Here is a 16,262-nt window from a genome sequence, read left to right on the forward strand (position 1 = left end):
CTCTCTCTCTCTCATACGAACACACACGCACACACATTTGTGAGCTGCCAAAAAAAAAAAAAATCAAGGAGCAAACTTATGAAAATAAAAGGTTTTCTTTCAAATCCCTTTCTTATCTTTTCACAAATTTTGTCTGCAAAGGAAAAGCTATCTTCCCCCAGCCTTATCTCCAAGCATCAGCCTTATTTTCTCCCGACACGGACACCAGATGCCACCAATACACCTTCAGGAACCTCCAAAGAGGAGTCATGAAAATAGGTACTTTCACCGCACCTGATATTACCTTGCCCCCGGTGGCAGAACATGAATAGAAGGAGGAGGTAGGGTAAGGTGATAGCGTGGTGGGAAGGGTTCAAATGTGAGTGACTGAGATGAAAAAAAGGAGACCAGCTGATTACATATGGTAATTTTAAAGCAGTTTGTTCGAAAGACGATCGAGCCGTAATGGACGCACAAGCTGCGTGACACTTCCAGTGTCTTACACACTAGGCGTTGGGTCGACTACCTTGTCATTCCCGAGCAGATGAGGTGGTGATGAAACATTTGCCTAAACAGATAACGTAGTCATTTTTTTCCTGGCCTTCAAGCCGCGAGGTCTAAAGGGTCATTTTTTTTTTTTAGACCGTCGAGCTACGAGGTCATGTTTGAATAGTAGTGTTCTAACGATGAATTATGGTGGTCTACATCGTTATTCTAACAGCCGTTAAAGACTACAGTAAGTGTTCTTGGTGTAAACAGTTTTGCAAACATTAATATGAACGATAAAAATAAAATGTAAAAAAAAAAAAATGTAAAAGAAGAAACAACCTTTGACTTCATGCTCATTTAATGTAGACGGAATTGCGCTTGTGTAATGACCAAGCCCAAACGCTCCACCCCTTTAATTTCTCATTTCCATTCAGTCCCTATCCTAACGCCACTTATGGAGATTGCAGGATGATGTCATTCAGGGGGATAACAGCATCCAGGCCTACCTTGAGGCTAAAATTGAGAACCGCTCCCACTATACTTGTAGTTCCAGCCTTACCTGCGCTGGGCCTTCATCCATAGTAACTATAATCATTTTTTAGCTATACTCCCTTTCCCCTTCAGGAGTTAGCTAAAGTCACTGGTCGTGAGACATCACAATCGACTAACTATCAGGTACATAGTTCAATAATTCACCTAATAAATTACAGTGGCACAAAAGAACTAGGCATAACTTGTCCCCCATCCCCAGCAACTGGGATGGATAGCTCAAACAATATCATCGGTTTATGATTGGTCTAATAATCGATCACCATTCATGCCAACTGTTTACGACAGGTTATTATGATTCTGTCGATATGAGGAGAGAGAGAGAGAGAGAGAGAGAGAGAGAGAGAGAGAGAGAGAGAGAGAGAGAGAGAGAGAGAGAGAGAGAGAGAGAGAGAGCAATTATTCAACTTTTTCACTTTTCCCTATTCCCTTTTCTGGTATTCCTCGACGCGTGCTGGCAAAAGCCTTGACCTCCTCTGGTTATCATTTCTTGGGTCAATGGTTGCATACATTACACCAGTACCTGTGTCTCTTGTCAAGGTAAGTCTGCACACACACACACACACACACACAGTGAACACGGAGGAGTTGCGATATTATAATGGTTTGTTAACTTAAGTACGTTAGGTTCCAAGCGAAAAATAAAGTGATCACAAACACATTCTGCGATTATAACAAACCTGGTGACTAGACCTATCTTCGCATTAATGCATCTCTACGGGGATATAATAGATCATTTCAGGAGAAAATGAGACAATGACATTCATAGCTTTTAGGTGCTAATAACTGATTTCATTTGTATTAAATAAGACTTATTCATCATATTTTGCGAACAATCATAGGCCTAAGCTGATTGTTTGCCTTTATGACTGCGTCCTCTGTTTCAACCACGAAGGCATTGTTCAAATTATACGGTTCCATTTCCATCGAAGCATTAATACACTAAACCTCGCAGTTGCCATTGCCCTTAACGTCTAACCACAGTTCGTGATTTTTTTTCAGCTTCGCTCTTCGTGAAACCAATAAGTAACCAAATACACAAATGAAAAAAAAAGATACATTAACAGGCCCAGGGTAGTTTGTTTAGCGATGGTATCGGCTAACAATAGTTCCAAATGAAAAACTGCATACAATAAACGATAGCCGAAGCCTCTACTCAATACGAAAATCAAGGAACAAACAAAGATATTTATTTAGAGTTATAAGAAAATAAATAAAAGCAGGAAAACTCACCCATGGTACACAGTACCCATGTATAGCTGAAGTGGCGGCGTAAGTGGTTAGGTAAGGCTGGCGATCCAAGCAACAAGTGACCCTCCAGGTCACGGCCCGATGAAAGAAAGGTTGAGCAAACACATCCGTGAGGGGCGCTGCCCCCAGGGCCTCACACTCCCCTGCGCCTACAGTCGATAGCATACGGGAAACGGCGCGTGGGGCGCCAGCCCAAAGGAGGAGCCGACGCAGTTTTCGTAAACCGAAGGAGGAGATCAGGGTATTTCGGCTGAGCAGGAGGAGAGGCGGGGGGCTTCTCGGAATGTCGACTTCTTCTTCGCCTTCCCTCCTGTTTCGTCGGAATGGATGGTAAGTATGGAATGTTCCGCCTAACTGCTGCAGCAAGCCCTGCACCGCCGCAGGCAGGCCCAACGCCGCGGCTGCGGCAGGTCGCCATGGGGCTGGTGCCCGTGGCAATAAAGAATTCGGACGAGGGACGGGTGCCACAACAGTCATGTTGCAAAAACACCTGTTATTTTCAAAACTGCTACAACCTTTTTGTCCTTTATGGCACACTTGTTCCTCTACTAATATTCACTCATAATGTTGCTCTCGCAATAATAATAGTACAACACCAAGCAAGCATTTATATGTATCGCGTTTAAACACTGAGTAAATAAAACGTCCACCGCAAGGAGCAGGCAGAGTCGTTCTGCGCGACCAAGGGACAATTGAACGTTTGGGAAGCCTCAGGTATAATGATAAGACTTTCCACTCACTCACTCTGTCACACCTGTGAGCGCCAAAGTTTCCTCTTGCAAACATCTTGTACGGAATTCGTTTTTATTTCTTTGTATCGATAGGTAGTGCTAAGTTAGGGACACAGTTAGAGTTGATTATATAAAGGAATATTTTAGGAACGCCTAGCATTATGTGATTCGCCATATCACTGGTTATGCGGATGAGACTCGTACGTCTGGCAGCGGCCAAAAGTTGGCGCAAGCCGCTGGAGAGTTTGTTTTGACGGTAGCCAACTTGATAATGCCACACTATGGGCCTTATTACGCTTTGCTAAACAACGACACCACGTGCTTATTGTATGTACACTGATTTCTCCATTATTTGATGAGGTCAGATTCAGAAATAATCAATAAGGCCGGCTCCCTCATCATTCACTATCATTGTACTTAGAAAGCCAAGGTATAAATGATAGATATGTACTGTCAGCATTAGTATTTAAATAAAATTAATGCAGGCCCAGTTTCAAGCGCATATGGCATTCCCACCGATCTTAAATTCTGATCGAAAACATTGGCCATCGACGAGCATTTTGTTTTAAACAAATTTAAAGAAATTCAAAACAAGAAAGTTAATGGAAATATTAACTCAAGCGTAAAATATAGTTACTTAAAAAGTTCCATGTACAGTAGAGTGGTAAAGCAGGACTCGGCATCATTTATGCATATTTTTAAGATTTAGAATTCTTTCTTGACTCTCTTTTCCTTGACTATGATTATCCCTTTTATTTGTCAAGGGCAGATAACAGCTATCTTGAATAACCATTTCTTCTTTGGAATATATTTTTAAATAATGTCTTTCATTTCTTGAATGTCTCTTAACTTTTAGCATTTTACTAAAACAAGGATTATCATCACTGCAAGCATTAACAATACTGTATATGGCCTATACAGACCATAAAATCAGATGCAAATGGTCTCGTCTATTCATCTCAGTTACCCATTCTTGATTTTGTGGTAGTAATAGTAGTGATAGTATAGATGGATGTACGGGTGGTAGCCAACGTATACGTGGCAGCAAGGATCAGTTTCGATCACACTTGCTTGTGCCCGGAACTGAATAATGGGAATGTAAAATAAAATTGATGGCAAAGAGGGCCTTAGGTCAATCGCGTGAATAATGGGGCCATGTATATCAAAGGAAATAAAGTTGCAATCTTTTCATGCCTCTGTATTGGTAGGAAACCAAACCGTGGCAGTAACTTCGTTTTCTGTCTGCCCGATTATGTACTATTTGATAAAGACTGTTTTATCTACCTTGAAAATTTTTTCCTATCATATTAAGGCTCAAAAAAAAGTAAGTATACCTTAGTTTTACCAGACCACTGAGCTGATTAACAGCTCTCCTAGGGGTGGCCCGAAGGATTAGACTTATTTTACGTGGCTAAGAACCAATTGGTTACTTAGCAACTGGACCTACAGCTTATTGTGGAATCCGAACCAAATTATAGCGAGAAATGGATTTCTATCACCTCTAACTCTTCATCAGCCGGCAGAAAGTATGTATTAGGGTATAGTATTTTTTATACATCTGTCTGGCCACAAAGATAACAATAAAAGGAAGATGGTGTTTAACTCAATCTTAATCCATTACATATTCGGCTCAAGACTGTCAGTGTCTAGCTAAAAAGTAGTTTATGACTATTGCAGACATCTTCCTTTTTCTTAAAACTGCACTAATACATCTGAAATCTCACCATCTTATCGCACTTGTTTGGTTAGCTGTAAGATTCCTTTGAATCGTCATAAGTAAATGGGTCATTTAAAAATGAAAGCCGATGTCACTCCAGATCATGAAATCTGAGCAGATTCAAAGACAGTATGCACTAAATCCACACCAACTCAGCTACATTATAAAAAGCTTCCATAGCAACCCAAAATATCTAGAGGACCTTTTAAAACACACCAGTATTTTGTATTGTTTATTTCAAAGATTTCTTCTTTAGAAAACTCAAAAAAGCCTTTTTTTACACTACAAATTCCACATCTGACGAGGAGTCAGTAACTTCCAAGTAAATACTACTCTCCACATAACAGTAAATAGTTTTGAGTGCCGAGGCCAACAGCACTCAATATAAATACGTTTCTCCTTTACACTTACTGCAGAAGAACTCAGGCAGAGTCTACTACCTTGAGGATCCTGATGGTTTAAGTAGTGTCTTGTAAAGGGCCTTCGACTTGGAAAATACAAAACTCTACAAAGGAATTTCTGGATAAAACATCTGAATATTCTTTGTACATAATATACATGTCATACATCTTTTAATACCTAACAAAATACAGTACTTTGTACATACAAAAGTCTTTCCTAAATAAAGAACACAATGAAAAATGATATATGAAAAACTAAGATAATGTAGTGTAGGCAACTGAAAAACACATGATTGTCATGAAAACCTACATAAAAAAAACCTAAACACACCTCTCTGATTAAAGGACCAACCTGCAGCAGCTTTTAAATAAACTCCTTTACGGGAACAAGTAACAATTTTCATGTGACTTTCCAAAGCACTTGATGAGAATAACAGTAAGTACAGCGCTGTTATCAGTGATTCACACTCTAATGCAATACATAGTCCTCAAGAAACTAATGATTTAAATTTTTCAACCTCAACGACTAACAAAAATTCTCAACTCTTTTCCCTATACACAGCACTTTCAAGCAATATGGATCAAATAAACCTTTGCTGAACAATTTCCTTTCACTCTCCAAACCTGAAAACTGACAAATAATACACGCAGTTGCGAAGAAAAGCCTAGAAATAATAAGTCAGTGGGATGTGTTAAAAGCTAAAAAAAAAAAAAAAAAATTTTGTAGGTGTTTTCCCAACTTTAAACCACAGAAAGCAACAGTTCTTCATCTTGAAATTATAAAGTGAAATGGAAAGCATGATTAATTCTAGTGATTTTAGAAACAAATAAAAAATGTCATCCTATTAAAAACCTTCATTTCACTTAGAAACACGAATGAGCCAAGAGCTACAGGCTCTTCTCATTCCCTTAGCAGAGGTGACAGCAAAGGACTTATTCACCAATGGTGAGAACAGCAGAGAAAATGGCAAAAAGAGACTTCCACAGCACCGAGTGGAGTTGTATCTTTTCTGATGACTTCCATGCGCATGTGGTGGCTGTTTCTACAGTTTTGCCTCTTTAGTCAGGGCATGATGAAAGGCTGCCATATATGGAATACCAAACACTGCATTTCAGCTCAGAAAGTATTTTTGCTTTAATTGTTGAGTAACAGAAGTTCAAGGGTATACTGCAGTGTTAACCAATATATTGTTCAGCATTTTTTTTATGAAGAATAAAAGTGCAACCTGACTCGATCAAATTCACAACTAAGTAAATTTTAAAAATTTAATCTGACGACTTGTAAAAACTACACTTGGAAGGCTTCAAAACACATTATTCAGACATCTTCAAAATACCTCCTCAACTGCTCCCGTTGTCAATTTCCCATTAAGTTTTCAATACACTATGTTCCTTTGCCTTAACACAGGAAGTGAAAGTTATGTTTATTAAAAATCTTTGCAAATTTTAAACACAAGAGGCAGTAATGGCACTGAATTCAATATTTCTCCTTGAGTAAACATAAATATACAACAAATATTCAACCAACAAATAAGAAATGGTATTTGCTGGTGCAATGAAAGAGAGACAGGGAAAGAAATTTACTAGCAAAACACAATAAAAAGATAGACAAACAAAATCTTTCAAATTATGAAATGATGCATTTTCTAAAAGCTATGATAGTACCTTTAACACAGGTTTTTTCAAGTCTTAATAAACTGTAAATCAATGGCAACTACAGCATTTGAAGTGACCAATTACCAATTAGATGTTTTGTAAATATGAACACAATTAGATTTTAATGGATGTGTATGACATCTGTACATGCAGCATAACCTAGTTTGCCTCTACTTTAATTAAAAAAAAAAAGTGGAATGGTGAAGAAATTCAAAGGGGATAAATTTTGATTTGCAAGAGTGCAACAACAAAGATATTGGTCATAGTTACATAAAATATACAAAAGGCAACATCTCAATTAGGGTAACCATTAAATTAATAGCACACAAGTAAAAGAAAACTGCACACGCAACCTTAATGATTAAGCAGGTACTAACTGACAGCAAATTTTTTATCACCAATTTTCTGTATTCACAAATGATTGAACGAATGATCTGGTCACCAAGAAAGCCTTGCAAATACAGTACTCAGTTTGTGCAGTTTTCCAACAAATAAAAACATTTTATACACATCACATAATTATTAAATCATCACAGGTAGTAGCTAAAAGATTATTTTCATGTGCTTGCCGGTTGACTACTGGTGGCATTACTTCTTAGAGCAGCCTGGATCTCTTGAGTCAAGAACGTCAATCGTCCATCAGGATGGTGAAGAGCCATCTGCTCTCCTTGCTGTGTTCTCACTAACACTAAACGACCCTGGGTTGTTTGCTGCGTCGTTTGTTGCGCCTGCTGTTGCTGCTGTTGAGGCTGGGTTACTTGCACAACTTGTTGCTGCTGAGGCTGAGCAACTTGCACTACTTGTTGCTGTGGTTGTGCTACTTGCACCACTTGTTGCTGTGCAACCTGTGCAACTTGTGCTATTTGCCCCTGTTGTGGAGACTGAAGTTGGGGTTGTGGTTGGGTTTGTGATTGTGGCTGTTGTAAAGTGGTAAAGGTGGTCTTTGGTTGTTGTGCTATGACTTGACCTGTTCCTTGAACATATATCAGACTCTGCTGACCAGCTGTGCCGGCTGCCTGTGATATGACCTGAGGCACCATCTGTACAACCTGCTGTCCTCCTCCAGGCTGCTGAACAATTTGGACTGTTAGTCGTTGACCAGCATTACCAGGCTGACTAGGATTAGCTTGCTGTAATCTTACAACTTGAGGGGTGCCTGTAGGCTGGGCAAGGACACGCTGCTGTACTACATACTGCTGTTGGCCAGAAGCTGCTTGGATACCAGGTGTCTGAGATTGCACTGTGGCACCTTTATGAACAACAGCATGCTGCAAGACAGTAGGCTGCTGATTTGCACTGACAATTGTATTCACATTCTGCTGAGGAGCAAGTACTGTTGCCACTGTCCCTGTTGAGGTTCTGGTCTGTTGTGGAGTAGATTGGGCTGTCACCAAATTACTATACACTCTTGGCTGGGTTGCAACTCTTGTAAAAGTCTGTTGACCACTATTTAACACCAGCTGGGTACCTTGAGTTACAACATTATTTGTCTTGATAACTGAACCAGCAATAGTTGTCTGGTTCACTGGGATCACTTGCCTTAATCCTACCTGTTGAGCGGACACTGCCTGAACACCAGTCGCACGGCTGATGCCTTGAACACCTTGAACAACTGTTGCTGGGCGAGCTGCACTTGTTGGTGATAAGGTTTGTTGCTGAATGACCTGCTGAACAGAAGTTGGAGGGTCTTGTAACAATGATGCAGGTGCACTTGTAACAACCTGAACTTTTGCAGCTGTATTGGATGCAACATGGGACTGAACCTTCTGACCAGGTGGTACCACCCCAGGTGTCAATGATAAAGTGTAACCACCTCTGCCATTTGGCATTGCTACTATTTTACTGCCAGTTCTCTGCATCAACTGAGCAAGTGATTCAGACTCTAACTTGAGCTGGGGTTGGCCTCCAGCAGCAGGAACCACAACTGTGGCTGCAGTTATAGCCTGACCCTGTGGTTGACTAATAACAGTCGTTGTCTGTGTGGTAGCAGTTTGTATTGGCACTTGCTGTGAAATAACCTGCTCTTGAACAACAGGTGCTGGTGACTGAGGCACAGCACTTGCTGTAGAAGTAACCCCAGCACCAACAGTAGGAACTCCAGCAATTCTATTTACAACTTGCGATGCTGCAGGCCTCACTGGAGAGGTCAAAACTGTGGATGTAGTAGGTCGAGAAACTTGACTCGTGTGCACTGGAGAGGTTACATTAATTGATGGTCTAGCACCAGGGGGCATCACTGATGAAACAACAGAAGGCGAAGCAGTAACTAATCTAGTTGTTGCAGTATGTGGACGAGCATGTTCTCCAAGGACGCCCCGAACGACAGAGCCTTGAGGGCGTGTCAATCCAGATGTCATTATCACTGGTCTAGCAGGCCGTGTTACCCCTCTGTATGCTAGAGCTATGGTATTCGGTGGATTAGCTGTGGAAGAGGTGACAACAGTGGATATCGGAGCAACTCTTGGTACAGATGGAGAATTACTGGTGACTAAACCACCTAATCCTCCTGAAGGTCTACTTACTCCAAGTGATGAGGTAGGTACAGATGCTGAGGCAGTGGACCGAATAACACTGGGAGTCGGGCTCCCAAGACTTCCTCCATTTGGAATACCTGGAATGTTTTTAGTAATGATCTGAGCATTTGTATTCACAGTGTATGTTTGTCCATGGTGTTGTAGTTTGATCTCAGTAACAGGGCCCTTAGTGCCAGGCTTCATGTACTTCACAAGTTGCAATGCTTGCTCACCCACAACTCTCACATTAACGGGGGAACCCTGATTGTTATATGCCGCTACAATCACACACGGAACATCAGGCTTAATGTTAGTGTTCTGGAAAACCCTATTAGGTATAGCACTAGCATGCCGCGCTGGCGGTTTAGGACTTTCCTTCTTAGCATTTGTAACCAACTGACCAGCCAAATTCCTAACAGAAGATATGTCCACTTTTCCTTTTTCACCACGACTGTCCTTTGAAGCATTAGCTGAACGAATTTGGCCCCCATTGTCAATATAATTAGTAATATGTCCAGACTGCGATAAAAGATAACGCTTCACTCCACCAAAGGACACAAAATTTGATCGGCTACTTTCCTCTTCTCTCTCTTTCTCCTCTTCCTCTCGTTTTCTTTTTCTTCTGACCTTCTCTTCCTCTGCTTCCAAAGAAGCCTGAATTGCTAATTTTTCAAAATCAAGTCCATCATAATTAATAATCTTCTTCACTTTACGAACACGACCTCGTGATGAGACTGCATATGATTCAGGGTTCTCTTGCGGGACTGGAGCACTAGGTGTTTCAACAGGAGGAGGAACATTCTCCAACATCTGGGCAACTGCCTGTCGCTTGGCTCTTCTCTTCCTTAGCTTCCTCTTTGGGTTGCCATCCTCTGCAACAAAATTATTCATTCATAATCTGCACAAATTCATATTTAACATGCCAAATTTGAACCTAACTTGCTAAGGAAGTTTCAAATGAATAATAAGGTACTGCATGTGTGAAGATGCTTTCAAAACTGTCTACCAATAATCTGGTAGCATGAATCTGTGATGATGACCATGATCACCATCAAAAGTTAGTTTTAATCAATATCTTTATAGTACCACCTGAGGGTTTTTCAATCTTCTAAAAACTAATCAGTGGGGATGGTGGGCATTGGTTTCCAGGTGGAGAAACTCAGGATTGGTAATTCTGTGTTACATAATCCACAGCTGACTTTATCAAGGAGAATTCTAGTTAAAAGGCATCACTTGATTACAATTAGTGTATACAGTATACTTGTGGCAGCCATTTCAAAAATACAATGACATATATGCTAATGATAATCTCCTTCCCATGGGATTCAAACCTCTGACCTCATTAACTTCATTTATTTAATGGCACCAGATCTGCAACTATATAAACGTGGCATCATAGTTAGTATCAATGCATCCATAACTATGATTTCACCCCACCTCAATCTGCACCACATGTACTCTCCTTCCCAATGGACCCAAGGTAATGTACACATTACAAGCGAGCAATATCACCTTCAAACAGATGTTAATAATAATTTCCTTCCTTGGGATTCCAGCTACTTAGTTGCCCCAGCTCCAGAGGGTGAAATCACAGTTGGGGTGCAGCAGTACCAAGATACCATGCATATGCATTTGCACATCTGGTTCCTTTCCTTTTATACCCTCTGTAAGTGCATGGACTAGGCATCAACCTACAGCTTCAGTGGTTAACAGTTCGAATTCCCAGGAAAGGAGGTTGCTGTTTATACAGAAACCACCCTACTTGAGAACATTCAACTTACAAACATTCACAGATATAGACAAACGGGATCGCAAATTAAAATTGTGTTCAGAGCGGTCCCCTTTGCCACCCATACGTTCAAATTTTGTTTTGCGCGCTTATTCTGTACGTGTACAGTGTATTGTGCTTTAGGATGTAAAACCATACAGTACTGTGTTGATTTTATATCATACTGTCCTTAAATAAGAGTACAGTAACCAACTTACAAACAATTCAACATACAAACAGCCATCCAGATTATAACTCGTTTGTAAGTAGGGTGGTGTTTGTATTTGTTTCAGGTGATAGTGCTTGCTTGTGATGTGTACATTAACTTGGGCCAACTGAGGAGGACGATTAAATGTGTCCAATCACAGCTGGTGGGGCAGAGAGTGGGATGAAATCATAGTTAAGGATGAAGCATTACCCACTAAGATACCATGCATGTGCAGTTGCATTGTGGTTCCTTTCCTTTTACATCCTTTGCAGATGAGCAGACTAAGTACAGTACTGACATCCTACTGCTTCAGTTGTCTAAAGTTCAAATCCCTCAGGAAAGAGGTTATTGTTGGAATCTATTTTCAAGTGACAATCCTTACTCATAATGTACACTGACAAATATCTATTCATACTCTGTTAAGGTGAGGAAATAAGCACGATTAACAATCACAACTAGTTTAACACTGTGAAAAACTCAAAGTAATAGAGAACATGATAAATATATAACAAACAGCAAAAGGGCAAATTATTATTATTACTATTATTATTTTTGTTATTGTTCTTATCATTATTTAACCAAACGACTTAGTCAACATTAACTTTCACAGGGCTGGACAGAAGGGTTTGTTTTTAATATATTAGATATTCCTTAATATATTGCAATGCCGTAAGAATTCGTTAAATGGATAAACTTTAATGTCAAAAATTCTGATACAATTTCCTTCAAGAAGCTGTTTCTGTTACTTGATATATGTTTCTGGTTGAAAAGTGGACATTCACTAAAAGTTGTTTTCCATTCTATACATTCAGGGATAGGGTTAAGTGGGTTATTCACAACATAACCATGGGCAAATGAATGTGACCAATTCAGACAGGATATTACGTAATACAAAGTGCAATTCTTTTTTGGAATGAAAAACACATTCCAACTTCTGGTTTCAGCAGCTAAATTTAATTTATTGTTTGAATCTTTATTTCATGACACTTGTCATTTGCTGAGGATGATGGGTTTTAGAGAAGTTACTGAAAATCACAAATTTCTGTGGTGGCATGCTCGTTATTAAACCTGACTACTGACCATATTGCAGAAAGTTCTACCAATAATAACTTTTCAATGGGAAAGGTGTCTTCCTACCGTCTACAGACTCCTCGCTGGATGACGATGAAGATGATGATGGCTGGGGAGTTGGTGCTGCAGGTTCCGGATCAGGTTCAGGGTCACTCATCCAAGCTTCTTCTGCTGGGTCAACATAATCGTCACCTCTAAGAAGAGACAGGGGCATATGACAGTTACATTTTCTCATACAGTCGTGAAAAAAATAATGATAATAATAATGAAGTAATACAATGAAATTGCTTAGATATTTAAGATGTGAATAAAAGATGACAAACACACTATCTCTTGTAGGTTTAGACAAAATAAGCACACAACCTGTAACAGGAAAGAAAAATTAAAGTACTGTAGTACAGGATTTCATAGAGTTATATCCAAGAGATTTGACGACAGACTCATTATGACATTAGATCACATTTATTAAAGACAGAAAAATATAATTCTGCATATACAATCCTTTGACTAAGTTCTCATTCCACATATCACTATTGCCTGCAATACACAGTATTAGGGTACTGATATGTTTGCCTTGAATAGCACACTGTAAACAATTTCTTTAAACCCCAACTACACTGTTCCTGCACTTTACTTTCTCTGCGCCTTTCGATTCCCACCTTCTTTACTTTCCCTCGATTTTTACCTCTTTTTTTTAATTACAAATTATTTGGGCAGCACTTTTTTGAGTCTGGAAATATGACTCTAAGTGGGCTTATTAACTATTCCAATGCATTAAGACTGCTAAGTATTACTTAGATACCCGTCATATAATGCAATTAACAGAATAATAATTGGTTTATAATGCACAATGCCACAAGGATCCTATGCATTGATAAATATTGTTTTGACGCACAGTATAGTTATCGTCTTTGTGACTGTCAGACAAGAAGTTTGGTGTACCACATGTCAACCAATTACAACGAAGAAGAAAAAATTTATATGCCATTTATGCCTACCTTTCTCCTTAAAATGCATTTCTGTTCCAAGTCTGCAACACAAAGTGTGTGCCCAAGTTATGTTAACAGAAGATGGGTAGGTAAAATAATATTCCAAAATGTCCTAAAAATGTAATATAAATACTAGAATTGGTTTACTTTCCCAATAAATAACAGAAACTAAGTAGAGAAGTTTGGAAGTACAGTATGACAGGATTTGTTCAAAGATGAGGAAAAACTGGACACTGATAGTTGATAAGTATCTTATAAATCTGCCATATGGCTTTGGAACCGACATTTTCCTCAATATTTTCAAGGGAAAGTTCAATTTTTCATACTTCTTGACACAGAAAATACTTTAATTACATGGACAGCTAACCCTTCAAGAATCCAATGATGGCAAACAAATGTCACCCCTTGGGAATCTGATGACATCAAGTAACATCATCCATAGAAAAAAAAAAAAAATTATCACAAAAATTTTGATATCAAGTGGCATTGGAAAGGCATCCAAGAGGGTGTTGGGATGGTTCAACTTCATCTACCACAAATGTAGCATCAGTTCCATGAGAATTATTACTAAAACCATTTCTAAATATTTTTCTTAATTTTTCCTATGCAGTTACAGGCATATATAGCAATAATAGAATTACAAAGAGAAAACAAATTGACTGTACTTTTATGCTGCAAAAAGAATTTATAAATCTCATTTACATTTTTGAGATTTCTTTATGAAAAGTAAAATGTCTTTCCTCGACTAACCTTAACAAATCATTTTGAGCTTGTATGACTTTTGTTCATAATTTTCAAACATACTAATACAAAGCAAAATTATTCACCTTTGAAATGAGACAAAACCAGTATTGTATCATGACAAATATTATGAGGAGCAATAATCACTAAGCAATACTATCATCAAACCCACAAGCAGCGATCCTAGACAAAGTCTTTAATCACTGACAAGCTTTTGGACTCAATCCCTAGGAATCTCAAAGGTTTACTATAGCAATTACAAACCATAAACTAAGAACCCATCTAAACATAAAAACCATATCATCCAACTACACAATTCTGATGAGCAGAAAGTAATGAATGATTTACACAAAACCCAAACAAGGTTTAAACAAATTTTAATAGTGGCTGAATGATGACCTCAATAGCCTCAGTAGCATACCCTGCTGCCTCCTGGATTGAAAACTATGGGTCAGGGTTGGCAAAGCATTTTCACCGTCATCATAATATACAGTTAACACTGCACTGTTCTGTATAGTACAGTACTTTCATTCCCCAGATGCTGATCTCCTCTGGAAAAATCCTAAGCTAAGTTCTAGGAAGGAACTCAAGCCCCAAAAGGTTATTTAAAAGAATAATAAGGGAAAATGGAAAATGGTTTCAGAACAAGTTAGCACTGCAAATTTTCCCATACTGTCTATTCAGCTGACTGGTAAAGCAGTTTGACTGAAGTAGTCAAACTATTTAAGGAAAAATGGATCATACAGTGATATAATTAACCCTTAAACGCCGACTGGACATATCATGCGTCGACTAAAATTGTCTATTGGGTGCCGATCAGACGTACCGTACGTCGACTATAAAAAATTTCAACATTCGGTCAAATTTGACTCGACCGAAATGGTCGAAAAACGCAATTGTAAGCTAAAACTCTTACATTCTAGTAATATTCAATCATTTACCTTCATTTTGCAACAAATTGGAAGTCTCTAGCACAATATTTCGATTCATGGTGAATTTTTGAAAAAACTTTTTCCTTACGTCCATACGGTAACTTCGCCAAAAATTTCAGAAATTCTTTTCGTCATTTTGTTGTAATTTTTGCACTGTTTTATATTAGCCGTTACATAAAGTTTTATATATGAAAATGTGTGCAATTTCATGTAAATACAACAAAATACAACCCATGGTTGTAGCTTTTATCAGTTTGGAAATATTTTCATATAAATCACGATAACTGCCAAATTTCAACTTCGGTCAACTTTGACTCGACCGAAAATGGTAAAAACGCAATTGTAAGCTAAAACTCTTACATTCTAGTAATATTCAATCATTTACCTTCATTTTGCAACAAATTGGAAGTCTCTAGCACAATATTTCGATTTATGGCGAATTTTTTAAAAACTTTTCCTTACGTCCACGCCAGAAATTCTTTAAATCACGTTGTCGTAATGTTTGCAACCGCTTTATATTTAGTCATCACATAAAGTTTTATATATGGAAATGTGTGCAATTTCATGTAGAATACAACAGATATAACTCATGGTTGTAGCTTTTATCAGTTTTGAAATATTTTCATGTAAATCACGATAATTGCCAAAATTTCAACCTTCGGTCAACTTTAACTCGACAGAAATGGTAAAAAAACGCAATTATAAGCTAAACCCCTAACATTCTAGTAATATTCAATCATGTACCTTTATTTTGCAACAAACTGGAAGTCTCTAGCACAATATTTCGATTTATGGTGAATTTCTGAAAAAAAAAAAAAACTTTTTCCTTACGTCTGCGCGCAGTAACTCGGCCGAACATCTCAGAAATTCTTTCGTCACTTTGTCGTAATGTTTGCATCGTTTACATTAGTCGTTACATAAAGTTTTATATACGAAAAATGTAATTTCATGTAGAATACAACAGAAAATAACTCATGGTTGTAGCTTTTATCAGTTTTGAAATATTTTCACATAAATCACAATAACTGCCAAAATTTCAACCTTGGTCAACTTTAACTCGACCAAAATAAAAACGCAATTGTAAGCTGAAACTCTTACATTCTAGTAATATTCAATCATTTACCTTCATTTTGCAATAAATTGGAAGTCTCTAGCACAATATTTCGATTTATGGTGAATTTTTGAAAAACATTTTCTTACGTCCCGCGGTAACTCAACCAACATCTCAGAAATTCTTTAAATCACGTTGTCGTAATGTTTGCACGTT

General features: G+C 38.4%; 2 protein-coding genes across 5 annotated transcripts in view; both read right to left on the bottom strand.

Annotated features, from left to right (window-relative positions):
• The window catches only part of LOC136825760 (uncharacterized), a 78,829-nt gene extending 75,814 nt beyond the window's left edge, over positions 1-3,015 (bottom strand). Inside the window, exon 1 of the mRNA XM_067082603.1 lies at positions 2,251-3,015. Within this exon, the coding sequence (XP_066938704.1) occupies positions 2,251-2,745 (495 nt within the window). The 5' untranslated portion in view covers positions 2,746-3,015. The remainder of the gene's footprint in view (positions 1-2,250) is intronic.
• A 1,919-nt stretch (positions 3,016-4,934) lies between these two features.
• The window catches only part of LOC136825761 (uncharacterized bromodomain-containing protein 10-like), a 43,556-nt gene continuing 32,228 nt past the window's right edge, over positions 4,935-16,262 (bottom strand). For all 4 annotated transcript variants that reach the window (XM_067082605.1, XM_067082606.1, XM_067082604.1 and 1 more), the window contains 2 exons: positions 12,400-12,527; positions 4,935-10,158 (listed from right to left, as the gene is read on the bottom strand). In XM_067082605.1, coding sequence (XP_066938706.1) covers positions 7,331-10,158; positions 12,400-12,527 — 2,956 coding nt within the window. In that variant the 3' untranslated portion in view covers positions 4,935-7,330. The remainder of the gene's footprint in view (positions 10,159-12,399; positions 12,528-16,262) is intronic.

Source organism: Macrobrachium rosenbergii, chromosome 39, assembly GCF_040412425.1.
Source record: "Macrobrachium rosenbergii isolate ZJJX-2024 chromosome 39, ASM4041242v1, whole genome shotgun sequence".
NCBI classification, from domain to species: Eukaryota; Metazoa; Arthropoda; class Malacostraca; order Decapoda; family Palaemonidae; genus Macrobrachium; species Macrobrachium rosenbergii.